Source organism: Mixophyes fleayi, chromosome 3 (assembly GCF_038048845.1).
Source record: "Mixophyes fleayi isolate aMixFle1 chromosome 3, aMixFle1.hap1, whole genome shotgun sequence".
In the NCBI taxonomy this organism is placed as follows: Eukaryota; Metazoa; Chordata; class Amphibia; order Anura; family Limnodynastidae; genus Mixophyes; species Mixophyes fleayi.
This window is the reverse complement of record NC_134404.1, coordinates 251,974,914-251,998,834: the sequence shown is the minus strand read 5'-3', so window position 1 is coordinate 251,998,834 and position 23,921 is coordinate 251,974,914. Positions and strand designations below refer to the sequence as shown.

General features: G+C 39.4%; 1 protein-coding gene across 1 annotated transcript in view; it reads right to left on the bottom strand.

Moving 5' to 3' along the window:
- Positions 1–19,903, bottom strand: part of CNKSR3 (CNKSR family member 3) — a 136,570-nt gene extending 116,667 nt beyond the window's left edge. The window contains exon 1 of the mRNA XM_075203403.1: positions 19,495–19,903. Coding sequence (XP_075059504.1) covers positions 19,495–19,549 — 55 coding nt within the window. The 5' untranslated portion in view covers positions 19,550–19,903. The remainder of the gene's footprint in view (positions 1–19,494) is intronic.
- Between the last annotated feature and the right edge of the window lie 4,018 nt (positions 19,904–23,921).

Here is a 23,921-nt window from a genome sequence, read left to right as displayed (position 1 = left end):
TTAATGTAATACTGTATGTGTGAACTGTGAGTAATTATTTTAAAAAGTGAAATCAGTGCAAGGTAGACAAAAAGCTACAAATGATCCAAGCAATCACAGAAGTCATGTAAATCCTCACATATTTATAAAACACAGCAGAGCATTTTTGAACTTTCCTGCTTGGTATATGCATAATCAACAGAACAAAAGGCTTATCCATTCAAGAGCTGTGTTTACTACACACCTTCTATCCAAGCTGTTTGAACAGCTATGGAGATTTTAGTCCAGCTGCACTGATAGGTCTTTCCACTCAGTTCAATGCTGTGCGATTTGCAGCTGCATTTCAGTAATGGTTTACTCAGGAATGGGTCTAGGGGAGGTGTGACAAAATAGCTTGTGTGGTACAAAAGGTATACAATCCATTTAAATTCACTTTTGCTTGTGCTTGTGGGAACCCTATGGACCTCATTTAGAGTCGGACGCAAAGTCCGTTTTAGGCACATCTAACAAAAAAACACCATCACGCATGTGCAGCAAGCACCATATCCGCTTGCATCTTGGACACAATTAACACTTGCGACAGCTTGCGGCTCAATACGAGAGAAAGGGCAGAACGCGGAATTGTGAAGGCGTGACCCTGGAAGTGAATCCTAGACGCAGTGAGGCGCAGACGCAACACACGTCAAAAAAGGGTTAAAACTGTGTGGCAGGAATTAGGTGGTGCAAGTAGTCAGCTAGCTGCAGGAACTACTCGCAGCTCGGTAGGGTATTACGAGTGGGATGCAACTGGGGTTGCATGCCACTCATAATAACCTACCACGCTGCGGCACACTCCCACTCCTACACTTCTTACACCGACTTTGCGCCCAACTCTAAATGAGGTCCTATATGTTTTTCCCACTGAATTAACTTGGGATTGAATTAAATAACAGTTGTAAAAAAAACTGTCATTTGCTTCCTCCTGTTCAGGTTACTGCGGATGGAAAATAAGTTGGAATACACAGGAGCAGGACATTGTGTTCCCTGGGTCATGTTAGCTGGTGTGTCAAATAGTGTGGTTGAATTGTTAAATCAATTCTAAAGCGTCTATTTATTAAAGGGAGATTAGACCTAGGTCCTGGTAAAATTTAAGTTTTCACAGGATTTAGGCTCTTTATTTACCAAAGGGCAGTGAAGGCTATTGCCGGCAGATATCCATTGCAAACGGCCTAATACGATGCTTCTCCATGCAAAGCAAGTACCGCAGCTGTCCTCCGATTGCGAACATCATCTCAGGAGGGGAATGTCCAAAGGAAAAATGTATTTTTTTTTCTACTTTATTACCGGTAATATTTTTTTTTTTTTTATAGAATAAGGAACTTGAAGCCCAAGCCCGGGATTCCGGTTCTAGTGGGTATGCCTGATTCAGCTCAAGTGTGAGGGTCCCAGGAATGGCAAGTAAGCAACCAGTATCACCATGGAGCATTGCTCAACTGCCCTGGCGACATTTTCCTAAGAAAATGGCCCAAAAAAGATTTTTGATTGCTGCGATGACCAGCAATATTATCAACATAGAGGTCTTAATAAATACATCCCTAAATATCAGTGTGTTAACGGTTAAATTATCATGAGTCACTTTTATACAGTAGAATTATTCCAGGATTATATGATAGCACAGCACATTAGTTTAACAACTGAGCTGACATATATATTAACAAATGTCTTGTTACTGCTTAATGACACACACAACATGCTGAAAAGAAAATCTTCAAAAAAATTTTTATTTTATTTTTTTCTACTATAGTACACCTTACAGAAACATTAGGCTCACAACCTCTGCTTTGGTGTAGAGGTTCACCAGAGCATGATAGAAAACCTGGGATTGCACTAATTCATTCAGCAAAATTATTGCAGCTGAAAAATAAATCAGAAAGGCAGAAGCCATCTATTATGACCATTTGAAAATAAAACAAGTTAGTAGGTGTAGGTATTCACTTGTAATGTTTACATTAATTGTGCAGTTAAGACATTAGGTTGCATTGGCCTATGAAACTTTTCAATTTATCAACATGAAGTAACTAGTACTGTTTTAAGGAAACACTTTTGAGGCATTTCAGCAGTATTCCTTAAGTGTCACAACTCTATAACTGCTTGTTGTATGCTCTTTTTTAAATTATACAGTAACTCTTTGCTAAATCAGGCAGAATTTCAGTTTCGCCATCCTGTTACATTTATCAACCAAATATATACTTCGAATCCAACTTCAAGGCCATTTGTTTTCAAATGTGCATAGGCAAGATTATTTCATGTGTCCCAGAATACAGCTGACAACTGCATCAAGCGTTCCTCAGTTTCCATTCTTTAAAAATGTTGATTCTTTGTGAGAAACAAGTAACAGCCACCAGTTAGTCTGCAGCTATATACAAACTAGATAGACAAGTGTTGATTGACAAGTCTTAATCATTTGCCTATTCATAATTACATAACAATAGCACTGATTATATACTTCTCTTTAGCTAGTTTTCACACATCAATAAAAAGAATGATTCATAAACATCAATTCATTTTACAAAGTTGAGACTTGTACATTATACACTATATTTCAGAATAATGGCATTGCAATGTCTCGCATTTTAAATTGCTGCCATATGAACAGTGCAAATATTTAGGCATAAGGATCAAAATTCTCTAGCCAGCAGTCAGCTATCAGGCCTTGAGCCTAAGATGATGCGCTGTCTAAGCTACATTTCATTCTACTACATGGAAACTCAAGATTTACAGATTTACAGTCCAGGTTACTCCACTTGGAAAACAAGTGAGAATACACAGGACAGAGTACTGTGTCCCAGCCCCCAGCTGATATGGGCCATTTTAGCCAGCAAGTCAAATTATATGTGAATTACGAAATGAACTCCTAATTTTCATAAGCACCCTGTCTGCAAGTAAAAATCTGTCCTTTGAAGTTGCACATTGAACATACTCACTACATTTTGGGGTATGTTTAGCAAAACTTCTAAAAGGAAAAATGGAGGTGTTGCCCATAGCAATAAATCGGCAATTAATCAGATAATTTTTTAAACAGTACTAGATCAGTGATAGGCAAAGGGTGGTCCTCTAAACCTTCACCTGCAGCCCCCAGCTCCTTCCTGCTTTATTGTCAGATTTGCTTTTTATAGCTTATATCACTCTTTTAATATGACTGTTTAAATGTTATTACAGGCAAGTGTCTCTCTCTGTTTGATTAAATGTACTGTTTTATCGTATTACTGAGATTAAGGGTAATGTGCGGCCCTTTTGAAGGTTGGAGGGCTGCCCATGTGGCCCCTGAAGTGTATCAGATTGCCTGTTACTGTACTAGTACATTCTACAAAATGATAGCTAGAATCTGATTGGTTGCTATGGGTAACACTTCCTCTTTTCCTTTTTAGAAGGTTTGATAAATTCACCCCTTTGTACTCAATATGGTTACAAAATGTGCGATACTAAAAGACAAGTAGGGTCGTTTACAAAACATACCGCGTCTCTGATATATGCTAAATCTTACGCCTAAATATATTATTTTCATGGTGCATATCCACTTCCTGGTGTTTGGCACTACTCCCATGTGTTTATATTTGGGGTTTTGCAGTTTCTCTGGAAAATGTGTATAATGAAAAAATTAAATAGTACAAACTGCACCACAAAGTCAAATTAACTTTAAAGCTGACTCTACAAGAGGTAGTTATGTCCAAATAGTGCTTACACATGCCACCGTACACAGGAAGAGACAAATAGAAAGCTTGTTGGCAAAATTACCACACTTATGTGGTAAAGCCTGTTGTCTTGGATACATTCTCTTTCATGACAAGGGCTTCATAACAGTGTACAGTAAAAAAAATTGTCTGTGGTCTGAAAACTGCAAATGGTCTGCCAAGGAATCAACTTTAACCTTCAGATTAAACTGTTATGGCGCTGACAAGGATGGAGAATTGAGCGTATCTAGTATGAAAGCACAAGAAGTATGAAGTTTTATTCATTTAAATTGGGATCTGCTTCAGACTCAGTCCAGCAGTTCTGAAACTGCTTTGAACTATATACACATATTCTCAGAACACCGACAAAGCATACATAAGAAGTGTAAAATGTTCATTTAGTAGTAAACAGCAAATACTACAACTCTGCTTAAGATGGAACCAACCCCTGTAGCAGAATTCAAAAACTGTTACTGTAGTTAAAAAAATTAATAAGGGCCTCATTTAGAGTCGGATGCAATTTACACTGAAATCGTAAGTGTAAATTGCATCCTGTAATTTACACAGTATTTAGAGTGGCACGGATCCTTAGATTACTGTGGAAATTGCACAAACACGCCTCTTTGTCTGCCTAATGGGCCAGTGTACAAGTGTATCATGTACAGCACCCTGTAAAGCAGATAATTAAATAAATAAAACACTGTTTAAAAAAAATGCGGAATTAGTAGCACTATATAACTAGCTGGTGATGATGATGATGATTCAAACTGCCTCCTAAAATGAAATGCTTTTCTGCATTTTTTCTTCACTTTATAAGTCAAACAAAAACACAAACAAATAAAGACATATACAGTCAAGTCCATAAATATTGGGACATCAACACAATTCTCATATTTTGGGCTCTATACTCCCCCACAATGGAATTGAAATGGAACAAACAAGTTGTGCTTTAACTGCAGACTTTCAGCTTTAATTTGAAGGAATTTGCATCCAAATCAGGTAAACAGTGTAGGATTTACAACGGTTTCTATATGTGCCTCCCACTTTTTAAGGGACCAAAAGTAATGGGACAAACTAAACAATCCTACATCAAACTTTCACTTTTTAATACTTTGTTGCAAATCCTTTGCAGTCAATTACAGCCTGATGTCTGGAACGCATAGACATCACCAGACGCTGGGTTTCATCCCTGGTGATGCTCTACCAAACCTCTACTGGAAATGTCTTCAGTTCCTGCTTGTTTTTGGGGCATTTTCCCTTCAGTTTTGTCTTCATCAAGTGAAATGCATTCTCAATCAGATTCAGGTCAGGTGATTGACTTGGCCATTGCATAACATTCCACTTGTTAGCCTTAAAAAAACTCTTTGGTTGCTTTTGCAGTATGCTTCGGGTCATTGTCCATCTGCACTGTGAAGCGCCGTCCAATGAGTTCTGAAGCATTTGACTGAATATGAGCAGATAATATTGCCCGAAACACTTCAGAATTCATCCTGCTGCTTTTGTCAGCAGTCACATCATCAATAAATACAAGGGAACCAGTTCCATTGGCAGCCATACATGCCCACGCCATGACACTACCACCACCATGCTTTACTGATGAGGTGGTATGTTTTGGATCATGAGCAGTTCCTTTCCTTCTCCATACTCTTCTCTTCCCATCACTCTGGTACAAGTTGATCTTTGTCTCATCTGTCCATAGGATGTTGTTCCAGAACTGCAATGGCTTTTTTAGATATTGTTTGCCAAACTCTAATCTGGTCTTCCTGTTTTTTGTGGCTCACAAATGGTTTACATCTTGTGGTGAACCCTCTATAGTCACTCTTGTGATGAACCCTCTATAGTCACTCTTGTGAAGTCTTCTCTTGATTGTTGACTTTGACACATATACACCTACCTCCTGGAGAGTGTTCTTGATTTGGCCAACTGTTGTGAAGGGGTTTTTCTTCATCAGGGAAAAAATTCTTCTGTCATCCACCACAGTTGTTTTCCGTGGTCTTCCGGGTCTTTTGGTGTTGCTAAACTCTCCGGTGCGTTCTTTCTTTTTAACAATGTTCCAAACAGTTAAATTAATATTTTTTCCCTTGGTCTCTTCAGGTAAGTGCCCTAACACTCATGATCTGAATGAAGAAGAAGTGCTACCCACTGAGTCACTGTGCTGCCATCTATTATTAAATACGTACATCAACTGCGCAACTCTCATACTCTCCTTATCTGAGCATCATCTGAACCTCATCTCATCAATCTGTACCTCTCATCTGTGCAACTGTGCCTCCTTAAAAGTATGCACATCAACTGCTGCAGCTCAGAATAGAAGAGGATGGGAGTAGTAGCAGATGATGTACACACTTTTTAAAGAAAAACACAGTTGCACAGATGAGTAGCAGAAATGAATGAGATGAGGTTCAGAATAGTAGAGGATGGGAGTAATAGCAGTTGATGTACACACTTTAAAAAAAAAACACATCCAGATATATGACTGCTTCCATTAGTCCATTAGTTATTTACTGAACCAAGAGTGTTGTTCAGACATCAGCGAAATAAAAAAATAACAGTACAGTTTGTCCTTTAATGCAACATATCAAATATGTGTTTTCCTATATAAGCAAGAAAGCTTTACCAGACTACTATCACTAGAGAATCAATGAAAAAAATTGATGCACATGTGCAAAACAGATGACTTGCCAACATAGACAGTAGACAGAGGATTTACAGTAGATGTTAAGCTGTTACTTAGCCTGACCACCACTGCGCACTTTTGAGTGTCATATAGGAATGGCATGTGACTGAGAAAGAAGTTATGAAATAATAAGGTCATGGCCTGTACTTTTATTGTACCCGTGAGAACCGCTTTATGAAGACAACTGTTTAACATGTGTAAAGGCAGAACATATGGTTTTCAATTAAGCACAAAACTACCAATGTAATATCCTAAAACATATAAATTGTGAAATTTTAAAATATATAGCCAAATATTTAATTTTCATGAAAATGAGAAACTGGCTAGCAGCAAAACTAAAAAAATCTGAAAATTTCAACAAAACTGGGAATTCACTTATCATAGTTTCTATATAGTAATAACATAAATTGTGTTTAGTACATCAATATTTCCTGGGTTCAACAGTATGTTCTCGTTTTATGCCCTTGGATATTAACCTAAAAATTGGACATGAATCATATTAATATATAAACATAGCATTAAGGACTTGTACTTGAACATCACTGAAGTTTTATTTTGGCAACATAGTGGACATCATTTAGAGTTGGACGCTAAGTCCATTTTAGGCGCATCCAACAAAAAAACACTACCACGCATGTGCAGAAAGCACCAAATCCGCCTGCATCTTGGACGCAATTAACACTTGTGACAGCTTGCGACTCACTACAAGAGAATGGGAGGAATGCGGAATTGTGAAGGTGTGACCATGTGAATACATCCTAATCGCAGTGAGGCGCAGGCGCAACACACGTCAAAACAGGGCTAAAGCTGTGCGGCAGGAATTAGGTGGTGCAAGTTGTTAGCTAGCTGCAGGAACTGCTCGCAGCCCGATAGGGTATTAAGAGTGGGACGCAACTGGGGTTGCTTGTCACTCGTAATACCCTTCCAAGCTGCGGCACACTCTCACTCCTATACTTCTTAAACGGAATTTGCGTCCGACTCTAAATGAGGTCCATATAGAGTAAAGGTGCCAACATATAATGAGTTCTTCTCGCGATGCAATCATGTTCGATGAGAGGGTACAATTATCACTATGTATGTGGCACAAGAAAGGTCTTAATCAAAATATCTCAATCTAAAAGATTGTTCTGAAATATGATTGTTCAGTCCTTGAAGCAATTATATTGCTATATCTTGGAAGATTGATAGCTTGTGATTAAACATATTTTCCGGGCATTTATAAATCAGATTTCACAGTCTTTACAGATTCAGATTATTCTGTGTGTACGAACTGTTAATGGTAAGATTGTTAAAAAATATCTTGAAAATGTAGAAAATCCGTGCCGCATACGAGAATCTGTTCAGACTTGCTAATAAAGGAACTCGATTTAAGAAAACATATGTAGTAGTGGGTGTACAGTTCCAAAAAACACTTATTATTTTTTTGATTGTCCATATCACATTCCAAAGCACTACTACTCTGTGATCAATTATTTAGGGACAGATATTTTATGTGGTTTACCTGATTATAAATTGATAATTTGTGATTTTAAAAAATATACAATCCAAACAATGCATATTTTTTTTTGTCTTAACAAATGTTACCCACTGATGGATTTACATCACTGTTTCCTGTAAGCACATAATATTTGACACCTGAAGCACTACCTCCTTCTGAAAATAGCTACAGCAAACACTCCAAAGACCAGTCTTTCTACAAACGGGGTGGGCGGGGCAGAGTGACATGTACCCCCTGGCCGGGACCTCACTGATCGGAAGCTTGATGCGGCCACAGGAATCCTATGTGTGGACTGTGGAGCTGCCTCATTCACTGGCACTATTGGTTCTGACAGTGCTCCTGTAGCCTATGGGCAGGACCAGTGTCAGTGAAAGAAGCATCAGGAAGTACTTAATGTGGCCACCGGTGCAACCACGTACTTCAGGCTGACCCCTTTAATTGCAGTTTTAGTAAAACATGAAAATGTCCCATAGATTGTAAGCTTGCGAGCAGGGCCTTCTCACCTCTTTGTCTGTTTTACCCAGTTTGTTTATTAGTTTATTATGTTTGTCCCCAATTGTAAAGCGCTACGGAATATGTTGGCGCTATATAAATAAATGATGATGATGATGAATGTTGTAAATTTGTGTTATACATCTGGGTTCAAGGGTGTAGCACTCTGGGGACGCCAGTGTGGCGATCACAGGTTGGAGCGCCTCCCCCTCCCCTGCACTAAGGATTGTGCATTGCCTATCTATGGTATAAACAATGCTACTTAGTTTACATAGTGGACACTGCCATGTAAATGCGTGCAAATGTGTTCCCCCATGTCTACTCCTCCTGCACTGGGCTAGGAGGTAAAGGAGCCTTTCGTGTGAGTGTGAATATAATAAAACTCAATTAACTCATCTCCACATTCAAAAGTATGATGACAGGTGGTGGTACACACAAGTGCTCTACTCAAATTATCACCCTGCTACTAATGGGCTAATGGATAGCAATTACATTTAAATGATGCAATTGCTTTTCATGGATTTATGCAGGAACATGCATATCTTTAGCATGTACTCTCCAGCCATTTCTGGAAAAGACTTTAGAAGAGATATGTGCCCCTAATTTTTGCTTTGTCTTTAACAGGTAAGTAAATTGTCAAGTAGAGCCAAGGGTGCAGTACGTGTTTTAACATAATCTAACCATAAAATAATGGTACACAGACCAATTCCTGCACATAACAATTACATATTTAATAGAAAACTATCTACATCTTGTTAGATGACACTGTAATCTGATTTTAGATTATAAATAAAAAGCAAGAAATTGCTTTTAAATCTAGGCGATATTCTTTTATTGAAGATTATAGACAATGTAGACATTTATTAAAGAAGATCATGTTTTAAGAGAAAGATTGTTTTTGGTAGAATGTTATGTGGGGTCCCAGAAAATAACTAAAATTAAAAAAAAGTCTTTTGAATAGATTTCATTGTAAACAGTTTATAAATATGCCCACAAATTAACATATTGTTGTGATAGAGTAAACAGTGTCTTTGTTGTAGATGACATCCAACATGTGTTAGAAGCTATTTATCTGTACAGCAACTCTCTCTCTAGAGTAAATCATGACAGTACATGGGCAGCAAGCATATGTGTGAACAGATGGTTCAAATGGTATTAAGTGACATAAGACTAACAGTGGGTAAACAAAAATTAAGGGATGGAACCTTTTTGTGGGTTTATGACTGCATTTACCCACTTAGAGGGGGGGGGGGGATTCAATTACTAGCGATGTAATAGCAAAGACTCTGTTGACTAGTAAAATATCTGTTTTACTAACCTGAAATCAGCTATCTTTTACTTGCCATAATACTCAAACGTGTGCATATCACACAAGGCTCAAGCTTTACTTTGAACTGAATTCCCTCCATAGTCTTTGATTACAAAATAGGATGTCTATGTGCATGAAGATAGAGGAAAGCATACATAGATTTTAACAGGACAACATGGTCTATAAGCATATGAAGTAAACAAGGATTCTTTACCTAATGCAGCACAAAAAAACAAAAATAAAATGATGACTTTGTGAGTCTGAGATATAAATCTACAAAATGGATGTTGATTGGTAATGCTTGGAGGCCTTTTATTTACCACAGAGTAAAAACAAAATGGGTTTTGATACCCGCATGGGTGACTATACATTCAGATTTTTTATGGGAAAATATGCAGTGTCTAAGGTCATACTTGCCCACTTTCTTACAATGGGTAGGAGGGGGCGCGTGGTGACGACTTTGCGTCATCACCATAGCTCCACCCCCACTATAAAATGCCTAAAATTCACAGCATTGAATAGCAGGGACAGGGCTTAATGATGCGATTAAGCCCCTCCCCCAATATTAAATGCCGTGAATATCGGTATTATTTAGGATCCGGGAGACTTGTCTACTCTTCCGGGAGGACTCCCCGAAATTCGGGAGCCTCCCGGATTCAAGTATGTCTGAGGTGCAAGCAAAGCACTTAGCATATCCAACAAAAGGATTAGATGGTACAACAGCGCAGAGCTTAGTCTCAAACAGCCCCCTATGTTTAGATCCACAAATGAGTCAACAATGCAATGAAAATACACAAATCAAACATAAGATTGGCGCTAATGACCAATATTTGCAAGTCCAAGGGCTAAAAGTATGATCTTCCGACTTCTGCAATTCGCCGGAAATCTGCCACTTTGCAAATAAACTTTAAAGCGGTGATGGCTTGTAAATGTAAGTTTGCCTTTACAAGCCATTGTGACTTGCAGAAACACAGCTGCTCACACACATTGCCAGCAGCCCCCCTGCTGCTCACACACACATTGCCACCCCCCCCAGTGCTCACACACATTGTCCAAACCCACCCCCCCCCGCTGCCAACACACTGTCAACAGCCCCCCTGCTGCTCACACACACGCGCATTGCCAACAGCACCCGCCCCTGCTGCTCACACACATTGCCAACAGTCCCCCTCCCGCTGCTCACACACACACACACATTATTATTATTGTTAATTTTTATTTATAAGGCGCCACTAGGTGTCCGCGGCGCCGTACAGGGACAAGCAAAATAACAATACGAGGAGAGACGGCACAGAACAGTAAACAATAATCACAGTAACTCAGTGAGCTCAAGGCACAGCTAGAGGGGCGGGGGAACGTCAGCCAAGAACGGCACCAAGGAGGGAGGGCACGGATGAGAGGGAGACCCCCAGGGGAAGAGGAGGAAGCAAGAGGGGATGGGGGAAGAGGGTCCTCAAGGAGTAAGGCTAGGTAGCAGGCGAGCAGAGTTAAAAGTGGTGAAGACAGGAGGAGAGAAGACCCTGCTCGAAGGAGCGTACAATCTAAGGGGAGGGGAAGAATGACAGAGAGACACAGGGGAGAGAGGGAGAGAAGGAGGAGCGGAGGATAAGGATAGGGGAAGGGGAATGAGGGAGAAGAGTCAAAAGAAAAGGTAGGAAGTTAAGTGGGAGACTGGAAAGCTTTAAGAAAAAGGTGGGTTTTTAGACACCGTTTGAAACTGGACAGATTAGGGGAAGTTCTGATGGAGCGGGGGAGCTGGTTCCAGTGGAGGGGGGCAGCGCGGGAGAAGTCTTGGATACGCGCGTGGGAGGAAGTGATCAGGGGGGAAGAGAGGCGACGGTCATGACATATCCGTCCCTGCATACCGTCCCATATTTTGATGTCACTGTATATGGCTCGAGGAACACAATATTACACATAATAACAGAAACGTGGAAAGTACTGTCCTGTGATTGGTGTGCTGATTTTGTATTTGTTTGGTTGTTTTTGGGATGGGGCTGGGAGGCAAGACAAAGGCTCTTTTTGCCCTGGACTCTACTTGATCTAAAACCAGCCCTGTATAAAGACAACCATTTTTTCTCATAGAGATCAATTATTTCTGGTGCATCAGCATTACCCCCTTGTGTTTTCTGACTACTGAAGGAAAAATGTAACTTTAAAATCACCAGTGTGCACAAGATCTTGTAGCAGGGTACCAGAAACAAATGAATTCTCTATACCTTTTATAGCAGTGGTCAGGGAAGAGGGGTAAATTACCCCAAATGGGGTAAAAATGAAATTCCTGGGGGTAATGCTGCCGATTCGCATGCTGTCAGTTGGATTGTAGACCCCTTTAAATGTGAAATTGCTGTTGCACCAGAAAAGCTTCAATGGTTGGCAGAGGCACTTCTTGAGCTTCGATGCAATAATGAAGCACGTATTGCATTTGAAAACAAAGCAGATCTGTCATATTTTTGGATGTCAACAGCTGCAAAGGCATTCAAAATTGCTCATGAGGAGGCAGTCAAAAAGTTGCTGCCTTTTGCAACAACCTACCTTTGCGAACAAGGATTTTCCACTCCAAATTGACATCAAAATGCTCCAATATTGATGCTCTCGTATCAAAAATGAAGCAACATCATTTCTCCAAAACCTGAAGTTTTGAAATTGAAGCTTTCGAAATTTTGAATAGATTCAATAAAATTTTAAATTTCAATAATTAATAATATATGATTTCCTTCCTTTCAAAGCAAGGGGGTAACGTCGGCGTATCTAAATACATTTTGGAGTAAAAGGTAAAAAAGTTCCCCGACTCCTGTTTTATAGCAAACAAATATGTTAAATAAAATATCTTTAGAGGCTTGTTTATATAATTTTGAATGAATTCCTGAGCAGTAACAATCAATTCAAACTACAATGTTTACTACAGTAAAACAAACAAAGAAAGAAAAACAAAGTTGTTTAATGAGAACAAGTGTATGTAATTTGAAATTGGTGGATGGAGAGAATGTAATATATGATACTGATTAGCAAACCTGAATGGTCAACAGCAAAACAGAAAACATTGCTTTACTCCTTGTTACTGTGATTAACATAGCTATGCAAGCTAATGAATACATATGACTAGGTCTGCATTTTGTAACCAGAGGGCACAAAGGCTAAAGATAAGGTTAGTAACACTTTTCAAAAAGAACTAAATATACGGAATAGTCTGCCAGCAGTACAATGTGTAACAAATTCCAAGCGCTTGAGCTAAAATGTGTTTTCAGGAAAGTTGATGATAAGTCAGGCAGCGTATAAGCATGTTTCAGTGACTCCTGGGGGTAAATGTTTTAAGCTGCGAGTTTCCAGGGTGCTTGAAAAGTGGAGATGTTGCCTATAGCAACCAATCAGATTCCAGCTTGTAGAATGTGGTAAATAAATGGAAACTAGAATCTGATTTGTTGCTAGGGGCAACATCTCCACTTTTCAACCCTGCCGGAAACTCGTAGCTTAATACATTTACCCCTGGATTGTCTGGCTGGCTCATAGTTTTTGTACCCTTTTGTCACCAGTCTTACTTGGGATTGCAAAAAAATGCTTTGCACAGACATGAGTTATTTATGAGAGTAAAAAGATCAGTGACCTACACAGTGTCAGGGGTTATAAAATATGAGGCAAGACGCATGTTAGACAAGAGGGTTATAGCAGCTCGGGAAATTTGCAACTTCATTGAATTTGAGAAAAGTCATGTGTAAGCATCAGCTCTCTAGATCCCCTCTCCCATTATATTAAACAGCCTGCAGTAGTAAATCAATAAAGTTGCACAACAAATTATTCACAAATTGCTTCTTCTTCTGCACATGTGCATAATATTCACTAGGGCTATGTTGAGTGCAGGAACATTGCTTACAGCCATCTTGGGATAATATTGTAAAAAATACTGTTTATATAATCTTGCAAGCAGGGTTCTATTACCAATCTGTCTGTATGTATTACCCAGTATTGTCTTATTACTGTTTGTTCCCAATTGGAAAATGCTACGGAATTTGCTGGCGCTATATAAATAAATGTTGATGATGATGATGATAATGTGCAACCTCTGCAGCCATGAGCATGACAAAGAAATGTATATAGCTTTGTCTTTTCATTCCACTGAGCAAGGGACAAACCCATCCACCATAACAAAGCACATGTTTGTGTCGCGCCAAATGACCACAAGCAGTGAACACAACACATACAAGTTCAGGGGATCATGTTGAGTTGAATACAAAATGTGTTTTTGACGCATAATACGTTTTTTTTTCACTTCTGCGCAAGTGTATAAAACACTAGTCCGAGAGAGTTCAGTATATAAATCGTAATGATAGTGTCACAGGAGCTAAAAATAACCCAGCACTTTGTAGCTAAAATAAATTCTGCATTACCCTAGCTATTAATCTACATAAAGTATTGTGTGACAGTGGCCTTCTTTTGTGAGTGACCGCATGCATGGTCATTTTGAAAACAGTATGCGCCAATTCAGGTACAGCTAGTTATATACATAGTGTATGGTACTTCATATTAAAATTTCAAATAAAAAAAGGCTAGTTCTATCAGTGAAATATAGTTAGTGGCTATTAGTAAATTCCAGGAATGCATCATATCAATAAGATTTAGTTATTAGAAGAAAAATGTGCACTGATGACAAGGAGCATTTTATTGGCCAGCATATCATGTAAAAGTTGTCATCACCCATCAGTGTGTTCTACATATCTTCTTGCATTTGTATTTTAAATAGTCAATCCTTGTTTACACTGTGCATGTGACACATGCATGATTTATCCACCATCTCATTCTTAGTTTTCCTTGGATGACATTTGACAAGTTGAAAAACTGTCCTTTGACATTGCTTCATTGCATATGACAATGTTTCTTCTGTTTCAAAACTTTTTATCAGCTGTTGAAAGTTCCTAAAATAGACTTGAAAGCTGATGGAGAGGACTGGATGAGGACAGCACAATGAAAAGAGAGCCAATGTCCTTATATTTTAATAATTAAATTGTTTTATAATCAGCTAATAAATAGTACCATAAAATTCAATAATTAATTAATTGCTAAATAATATGCACAAAAATAATTTTAAAAAATAATACCACCCGGTACTGAATATTCAGTTTTGAGTGTAATTTCATAAGTGAAACTTAAAAGGTAAATATTACTTACCTGTTTTTCGGTGATTCACCTGATGCATCAGGTCCCCTAATGTCTCCTGTGGTCAAGAGAGGCTATCCTTCACCCTGCGGTTAATGTGCTGGTGATGTACACTGCAATGCCAGTTTGATAAGCTATAGTTTTAGCATGAGCCAGGCAAGTATCCCTGGATAGGCATCAGTTTACCCTCCTCACTCTGAGGTTGCCTTTTTCATACAAGCAGCATATTGTCCATAAACAGCACACTACCCGAAGAAGTGACAATGGCATTCTCGCACTGTAGCAGACATCTGGGGACCCGCTGGGTTGGTTAAATCTCCCCACCCCAGTTAAGTAATATTCTTTGGTTATGTTTAACTTGTGGAGCTCCACCCAAAACTGGAAAATCAACACTACATGTCTGCAGTAGGAAATGAAATATTCCAGATATTGAATCAACTAGTATTTAAATTATGATTCATATTGTCTATTCATTCCGATAATACATATTCTACAGCATTGTAGGTCATTTAGTTTTCCTCTAATTACATATGAAGATGCAAACAATGTGCAGAATTTTGCTTTAAAAATGAGCAACCTTTTAAAATGAAAATACTGTGCTTACGTTTGTGAAAATATCTGCAACACTCCCCCTTTAATTATCAGGGTCGGGGTCACAAACCCCCCATTTTGGGTTTACCTGTTTGCTGCTCTCCTGTCACAAAGCTAACAATGATCTGTAGATCCAGAGCCAAATAGGACAAAATCACAAAGTTTTTCAGGCTTGCTGAAAACGTTAACAATGACTGTGAAGTGACTTCTTCACGGCAGGGAACAGCAAACCGAGTTCCCATCTCAGTGTCTGGCTTCTGGATTACCAATGCAATTTAACCAAGGTGACAAAAAGCTACAAATTCAAACCCGTAATTCAGCACAATATAGTCCGAATTTACCAAGATATATTATGTTTGCCTTATGACGTAGGAATTTACTGTAACAAAAATCTGTGGTTCAACATATGGGACCTCATTTACAGTCGGACGCAAAGTCCGTTTTAGGCGCATCTAACCAAAAAACACTACCACGCATGTGCAGAAAGCACCAAATCCGCCTACATCTTGGACGCAATTAACACTTGCTACAGCTTGCAACTCACTACGAGAGAATGGGAGAAACGCGGAATTGTAAAGGAGTGACCATGTAAATACATCCTAGTTGCAGTGAGGCGCAGAAGCAACACACGTCAAAACAGGGCTAAAGCTGTGTGGCAGGAATTAGGTGGCGCAAGCTTTAGCTAGCTGCAGGAACTGCTCACAGCTCGATAGGGTATTAAGAGTGGGACGCAACTGTGGTTGCTTGCCACTCGTAATACCCTACCAAGCTGCGGCACACTCCCACGCCTACACTTCTTAAAACTGACTTTGCGTCCGACTCTAAATGAGGTCCACGGTGTGTCAATTTTGATTTCCTGCACTATAATCCAAAAATAGTTGAATTTTAGTATGACACCTACAGTAACAGGTAATTTTAAAATCAGCCACTAAACACCTTAAAGTCTTTCCCATTATAAACATTCTGTAAACTAAATACAATGTAGTTAGCTAAAGGATCAACTATATACATTTCTATTGAACTATACAAATAGTTGACCTATTTATTCTGACCATTCATTCAATTGTAGAATTTGCCTTTTCAGTCAGTGATCTGTAACATTTTATATATTTTTTTTGGTTACTACAATTCAACAATCCATTAGGCTCAATGTACAAAATGTGGCTGAATTTTGAGTTTAGCAATTTAATTTATCCATATGTACTTCTTATCTAAACTGTGTCCAAATGTATAAGATCCATCACAAACCTTCCATGTTTATATCAGTTTATGTTGTGTTTGTACTTTAGAATACTTTTTAATATCAAAAGCAGACTATTTTCATAATTTAAATCAGGTTAGTTACAGTACAGTACTATAAACAGTATATGTCAATAATATATACAGCTGCCCACATGTAGTGCCAGTATGTTCTAACAGCTGTCAAATAAGTGGGAGAATTTTCTAAACAGTATGAGAACTTCTTACATAGTTTTACAAGCTTGCAAAGGATTAGACTCTAATCTACTCATCGGATGGCTAACTAGTGTTAACATGGATGTCTGAACACTTTCCAATTATGTTTATTTTACATTGCCATTATAGACCTGAGAAACAGAATGTAAGATTTTCACATTCTGCCACGTGCAAACCAACTGCACCACGACACACTTCAAAAACAGCGGGGAATGACCCGGTCAGTTTAATGAGTGACAAAAAGCAAGATGAAATACCAAAGAAATAGGGAATATTTTATTTGAAAATACAAATATTGTTTTTTCTAGATATAACTTATTAGTTAAAGGAACTCCACCTAAGCATAATATTGTGTGACACCCATTCCACTCCAACGAAAAAAATTGCCAAGGTCCCAAACGAGGGACCCCTGCGATTCCAGACCTCTACCTTTCAGTAAATAATCAACTTTGCCAACAAAATGACAGACATTATAACCAGAATGACAACCAGATAAAGTTTGAAAATATGGTTATCAATGCAGCTGACTGAACAGCTGAAGTTTGTCTAATCAGCCATGTTGACAATCTTTCAATGCACTGGGTTTCTTTGCAAACTCCTCTTGGGTGTCAACCTAGAATAAAATTATTGCTACAGCACTGGCATTGGTATGCATCTTCCAAACCACAGGGGTCAGGTCCCATGGTTCTTCCAAATGGGGGACAAGTTAAATGTGAAAATAGTTTGACTAGGTGGAGTTGTGATTTAAATGTAAACTAACCAATCTTTTAATGTTTTCATTTCCTTTCTCACCACCGTGATATTGAGAGCACAAATGCTCAAGTCATATGACCCCTAAAACTAAATTCAAGTTGACATTTATAAAATAGCTACTACTAACAGTAACATAAATAAATGTTAAAGATCCAGAAAGGGAAGATATATGATATAAAGTTGTGATCATGTGGTGGATTTTTTTGTCTCAAAACAGCAAGCATGCATGCTTCCTATCAATAAACTTGTGGGAGTATACTTTAGTCGCATAAGCTGAAAACAGAAAATGGCTGGTAAAACACAACAGTAACTTGCATTAAATTACATAGCACATGCAAACATCTCAAGTACTGTCAAGGTGTGTGAACGTTTACGTCCAGTGTTTACATTATATATATATATATATATATATATATATATATATATATATATATTACAGTAGTAATAGTTATCGTGTGTATTTTAGGTCTCGAAGATCTTTAAGTTATTCACTTTAATTCTAAATTGACACATTATATAGCATTGTTTTTCTTGCTGTTGGAAACTATGATAATATGTAGACACTGAGCATATAAATAACAAACACAAAAAAACAATGTGCCTTTTCTAATTGCCTTCATATGCAAGCCTTTGAGGATGCTGCCATTGGGGTATTTTCAGAGACAAACAAAGGCTTTTTGCATCACTATTGTCAAGAGATGACAAACAGCATCTATCCTCTTTATACATTACTTTTTCAGGGAATAATACAGCTAAAAATAGTCTACACTGTGAGCAGCAATAATATTCTTCAGAATGGTATCTTTATTTTAATAGGAAAACAAATGTCGAAAGGTAAGGAAAGCTCAGTTTAAGCTGAACCTAACATTCACTCAATACATACAGCAAATAATTGCATTCAGAAGCAAGATGTAACAAATCCAGCATTAGCAGCAGAGAGCAACCACTACCTGGTTAGTTACTTTTGCATGTATAAATAGGGACGTACAGCAGATGGTATGAGATGCTTTGACACACAAGTTAGAGCACAAAAGCTTCCCAAACTTTTTGGCTTAAATATCATTACCCTGTCAATTAGAAAATAAGGTATACACAAAACATTACTTTTTTTTTTTTAAACAACAAGTCCATAAAAAATGTTATTCACGTTCATAAAATGATAATGCAGCCAGCTTTATTAAGAATGTGTTTTAGGTCACATTATCATTCCTTATATCACATCTATTATCTTTATTAGAATTGGACCCCCACTAATTTGCTGTTTTAAAAACCTGTTGCCTCCCAGTGACAGGCCTGCTTGCCCTCAACAACTGTCTAAATAGATAGGTAATCTTTAATTCTTTGTCAATAGGTCACACAGGCTTCAGTCCAATTGGAGGTTACAGCCCTTCACTGCCCTTATACCCCAATTTTATGTCTAGGCAGCAATATTTAAAATACTTTAGGAGAGGGCAAGGGAGGGGAAGTGAGGTCTCTGTAGGTGGGAGGAAAGGGGGTAAAGTGGGTTGAAAGGGCTCACTGGGACATGAAGGGAAAATATCAGTGGGGGAGAGATGCAACAGAAAGAACTTGGGGATTTAACATGAGAGCTGAGAAAGGACAATGCTATTGGCAGAAAAAAAGTCTAGAGTATAGAAAACGAATGTCAGGGAAGTGGAAAGGAAGCAACAGTCAGCTATGTGGAAAAAAAGATCAGTGCATATTTGGCTGCGCCGCCTGTGTGTGTGGGGAAAAATACACTTTAAAAATAAGCTATTGTGCTGCTAAATCACCTTACTGCAATTCCCTAATAGGAGATTTCAGAGAAAAATAATTTAGTGTTTACAATAACTAACAAGCCTGTAGTATGGTTATAAATACAACAATAAAAAAATCTGACCTTTCATCCAATCCACTACTAGTGTTGGACTCCACTTTGTAACAGGTTCCATCATTTCTTTGTGCAAAGGAGCTCTTATATCCAAACTAGGTGTTTTCCTCTGACCGATACTGATGTAAATATCCTCTGATACTAGCACGTCCGTGTTGAGAAGAATGTTTACTAATGAATGCGATGTGCAGTCTCAAGTTCCCATTGCTTCGTTTCCCGGGCCTCAGCTCTCATCAGACGTCTTGCTGCACACATACATGGATGCAGACCATCAAAGCCAGCCAGTTAGTACTGAAAAAGTCACCTGTCCCCTAATGTGACTGTATGGGGACAGAGGTAAAGAAGGTCTCTTCGGATTGTCTGACTAGCAGTTTATCCCCCCTCCTAGTTTCAGACTGTATCCTCCTCCATCCTGCTGTTTCTCCTCCCCATGCTAACTGACCCCTCCCATGACTTCCCATACACAGGCCTCGTCTCCTATCTGTCACACCGTCCCTCCCACTCCCTGTTCACTGTCCCTTCCCAGTTCTTCTACAGCATTTCACTTCTTTATTTTCACACGCTGACCCCTCCTGCACTGCCAACATTACTCTCTTTACCTCACAGCACTTTCCATCTTCTCAAATATCCTCATGTACTCTCGTCTTGTACTACCACAAACATTTCTTGTTTACTGCTAAACAAGAATAGGGATAAATAAATTTACAAAACATTTTAAAATGCAGATGTAATTTTTCAAACGGATTGTTGTATATGTGCTTAACTACAATAGTACTTTAATGTATGGAATGCAGTCACTAGTCTATTTACTAATAACTTACCTTCTCCCCACACCAACATATGTATGTGCATTGCAAACTGTACAGAGCACAATAGAGAAGTTGGCACTAATACAAAATGAGTCACAGTAAGTAACAATGGTAAACTTACTACTGGAGTTTATTTGGCAATTACAAATGATAAAAGTAGGGGAGTGGACAGCAGGGAACTTTTAGCCAGGGGCTTGCACAACGTAGCCCATAATATTGTAAAGTCAGCTCATATATTTATGGAATGCAGCTGTAGCTCCACACGATGTGCAGGCAGGATAATGAATCCCACAACTGATCTTTTTTTTCTGTACTGAAAGACATAAATAAAAACTTTGACAGTCAAAGTTTGACTTTTGGTATTGGCTACTAACATTTGGTAAACAACTAATAAACCATATAAGGGTGACTGGCGAAATTTAAAACACTGATTAAGGCACATTCCTACAATGGTAAGTTTTGGCAAGGGAAACTTTTTTTCTTTTTTTCAATTTAAACTTCTGCATCCCAGGAGGCTGAACGTTTTTGTATTAAGACAACAATGCACATGGAACCTATTTAAAAATGTTGCCTTAAAGTATCACTGCTAACACTAACAATAAATACTGACCAAGATGTCATGAATATATGATGCAAAATGAGTTTCTTTCTGTGGCTGAGGATAGCTGGCCACTTTTATCAAATTTCGTTTTTGCTGTGTAATAATCTTTTACACATCTGAGCATGCACACAAATCACTAGTTTCAGAACTAGTGTTTTGTGCACTTGCGCAAAAGTAATAAAGTATTATACGGCAAATTGAGTTCAACTTACCATGAGCCCTACAGTCTGTGCAATAATGAGTTCTCTGACCACAACGCTCAATGCTTACTCACATGCTCACTGGTAAATATAAAAGTGGCCAGCTCTCTGCCACAGAAAGAAGCTCATTTTGCATCATATATTCATGACATCTTGGTTAGTATTTCTTGTTAGTGTTAGCAGCTTTACTTAAACACAACATTTTTCCATAAACTGAAAATGCAGATGTGCCTCTTTGTCTTAATGCAAAAACGATCTGCCTCCAGGGATGCGGAATGTTAAATTGGAAACAAAGAAAAAAGTTTCCCTTGACAAAAATTACCATTGTGGGAATGTGACTTTTCTAGTGTTATTAAATGTTACCCTCATTCACTAGCGATTTCATAAATATCTGAATGCTGTTGATTACTAATCATTAATGTATTTTCAAACCATTTTTCTTATGGTGTTTACAATACTTACCAATTTGCTTTACTGAGTGGTATAAATATAAATATGTAGTAAACAGAACTTCCAAAAGAGCATAGGCTCAAATTGGACAATTTGTAATCCTACAGTTTAAGGGGCATATTTAACAAAGCACGATAGTGCTTTTAACGGGTCATTAAGGTGTCCTCCTGTCCTCCGCAAATTTATTAAGGGTGCATCGCAGCAGATATCATGGATATCTGCTGCTTTGCATTCCTCTTCGTTTTTGGGAGCAGTCACCATTCTGTTGAATGGTGACTGCTCCTGGCCGCAATCTAACAAGTCCCGAAAAAATTTTTTTTTCGGGAACTTGTCATGTTAATGTACGCCAGCGCGTACATCATCGGAATTGAAGAAATCTAATGCTGTCAGCTCTGCTCCGAAGAGCAGAGCTGTACAGCGCATGTGTGGAGGGATCACATGATCCCTCCCTGTCACTCAGCGCGCTCTCTCTGCAACTATCGTTGCAGAGACAGAGAGGGGATCTGTGTGCGCATGTCCAGTTCTTGGAACTGGACATGCGCAATTGAAGAGTGAAGAGAAGACCCGGAGACAGCGCTTCCGAAGAGGGGGGTAAGTATGATTTTTTTTATCACTGAAACAGCAGTTTTTTCGGAACTGCTGTTTCTGTGCAGGGCTGTACATAAATGTGAGAAATAGTTCAATCCTTATCATTGCGATAAGGATTGAAAACTACTTTTCACTTTATGTGAATATTGATAAATGTGCCCCAAAGTCTATGGAACCCGGCACTTGCATGCTGGTGTTATGTGCAATACTTATAGAGAAGGCTGAGTTCTACGCGTGGCAACAAAATATCTGTCACGGGCACTAGGAGTTGCTTACCCGAGTTTCACCAGATGGAACTCTGCTAGAGAGGCGGGATTATGGCACGCACCTCAAAGCAGGCAGGTGAATGATTGGAGCGACACAACAGCAGGAGAGTAGAGATAGTCTGAGGAAGTCGGCGACTTGCAGCTATGGTTAGAGGAAAGTCAGCGACTTGGAGCAGTAAACTGGAGGTTGAAGATAATGTAGACACGAGGAGTGGACGTGGATAGGTGATGGTAGGTAGAGGAGGAGTCAGTGGTCTGCGTACAGCAAGTTGTACCACTGCAGTGATGGGAAGAATAGTACTGGTGCAGGTAGGAAGCAGGGTAGTCGGTGGTCTGCGTTCAGCAAGTTGTACCACCGCTATGGTGAGGAGTCTGGTCCAGGTGTAGGTAGGTAATAGGAGAGTCAGTGGTCTGCGTATAGCAAGTTGTACCACCGCTGTGATAGGAGGACTTGTCCAGGTGCGGGTAGGTAGCAGGGAAGTCAGTGGTCTGCGTGCAGCAAGTTGTACCACTGCTGTGAGAAGGAATGAGGACTTGTCCAGGTGCAGGAGAGTGAAGTTGAAAGGCAAACTGTGGCTGTATGGAAACAGCGCGAGAAGAGCAATGTCTTGTGAGGCAGAGATGGAAGGCACAATGAATAGTCTGTATGGAGTAGATGCCTTGCAGTGAGGAGAAGCTGGTCACAGCAGATATGCACAATAACGCTAAGTAGTAGCGTGAGGAGATATCGTAGCTTGAGTGAAAGCTTGTCCTAAATGAAGCAATGCAGTAACACAGTCTATATGGGTACTTGTACCCTGTGCAGCAAACAACAATGGATACAACTGGTATGCGAGCAATAGGCAATAGTCAATAGTCAGTAGAGCATACCCAGTTGTGTAGATCCGGAATCAGCTGAGAAGTGAAGCGTTGTAGCGGTATGGGAACCGCCGCTGAGTTGAGCAGGGAGCTGCGTGGAAGCTGAAGCACGAGTAGAGCTGGAAGCAGTTTGGAAACTGTACACACGAGTAGAGCTGGAAGCAGTTTGGAAACTGTACACACGAGTAGAGCTGGAAGCAGTTTGGAAACTGCACACAGGAGTAAAGCTGGAAGCAGTTTGGAAACTGCACACAGGAGTAGAGCTGGAAGCAGTTTGGAAACTGCACACAGGAGTAGAGCTGGAAGCAGTTTGGTAACTGCACACAGGAGTAGAGCTGGAAGCAGTTTGGAAACTGCACACACCTATAGAAGTTCAATGGGAGTGAGACTTCAAGATCAGGCCCCTATCTATGGCTGCAGGTGCCTTAAGTAGGGAGGGGTGATTGATCCATCAATCACATTAGTGGTCAGGTGTAGTTGTTAAAGGGACCTGCGCGTGCCCAGTGCGACAGGATGGCGGACGGCCGCGGTTCCACACAGGTGTGAGCGGGAAAGATGGAGAACCACGTACCAGAATGCAGGCACTCACACTCCGGTGAGTGACAGTACCCCCCCTTTTAAAGGTGGGCACAGAACACTTGGAACCGGGTTTGCCCAGGAATTT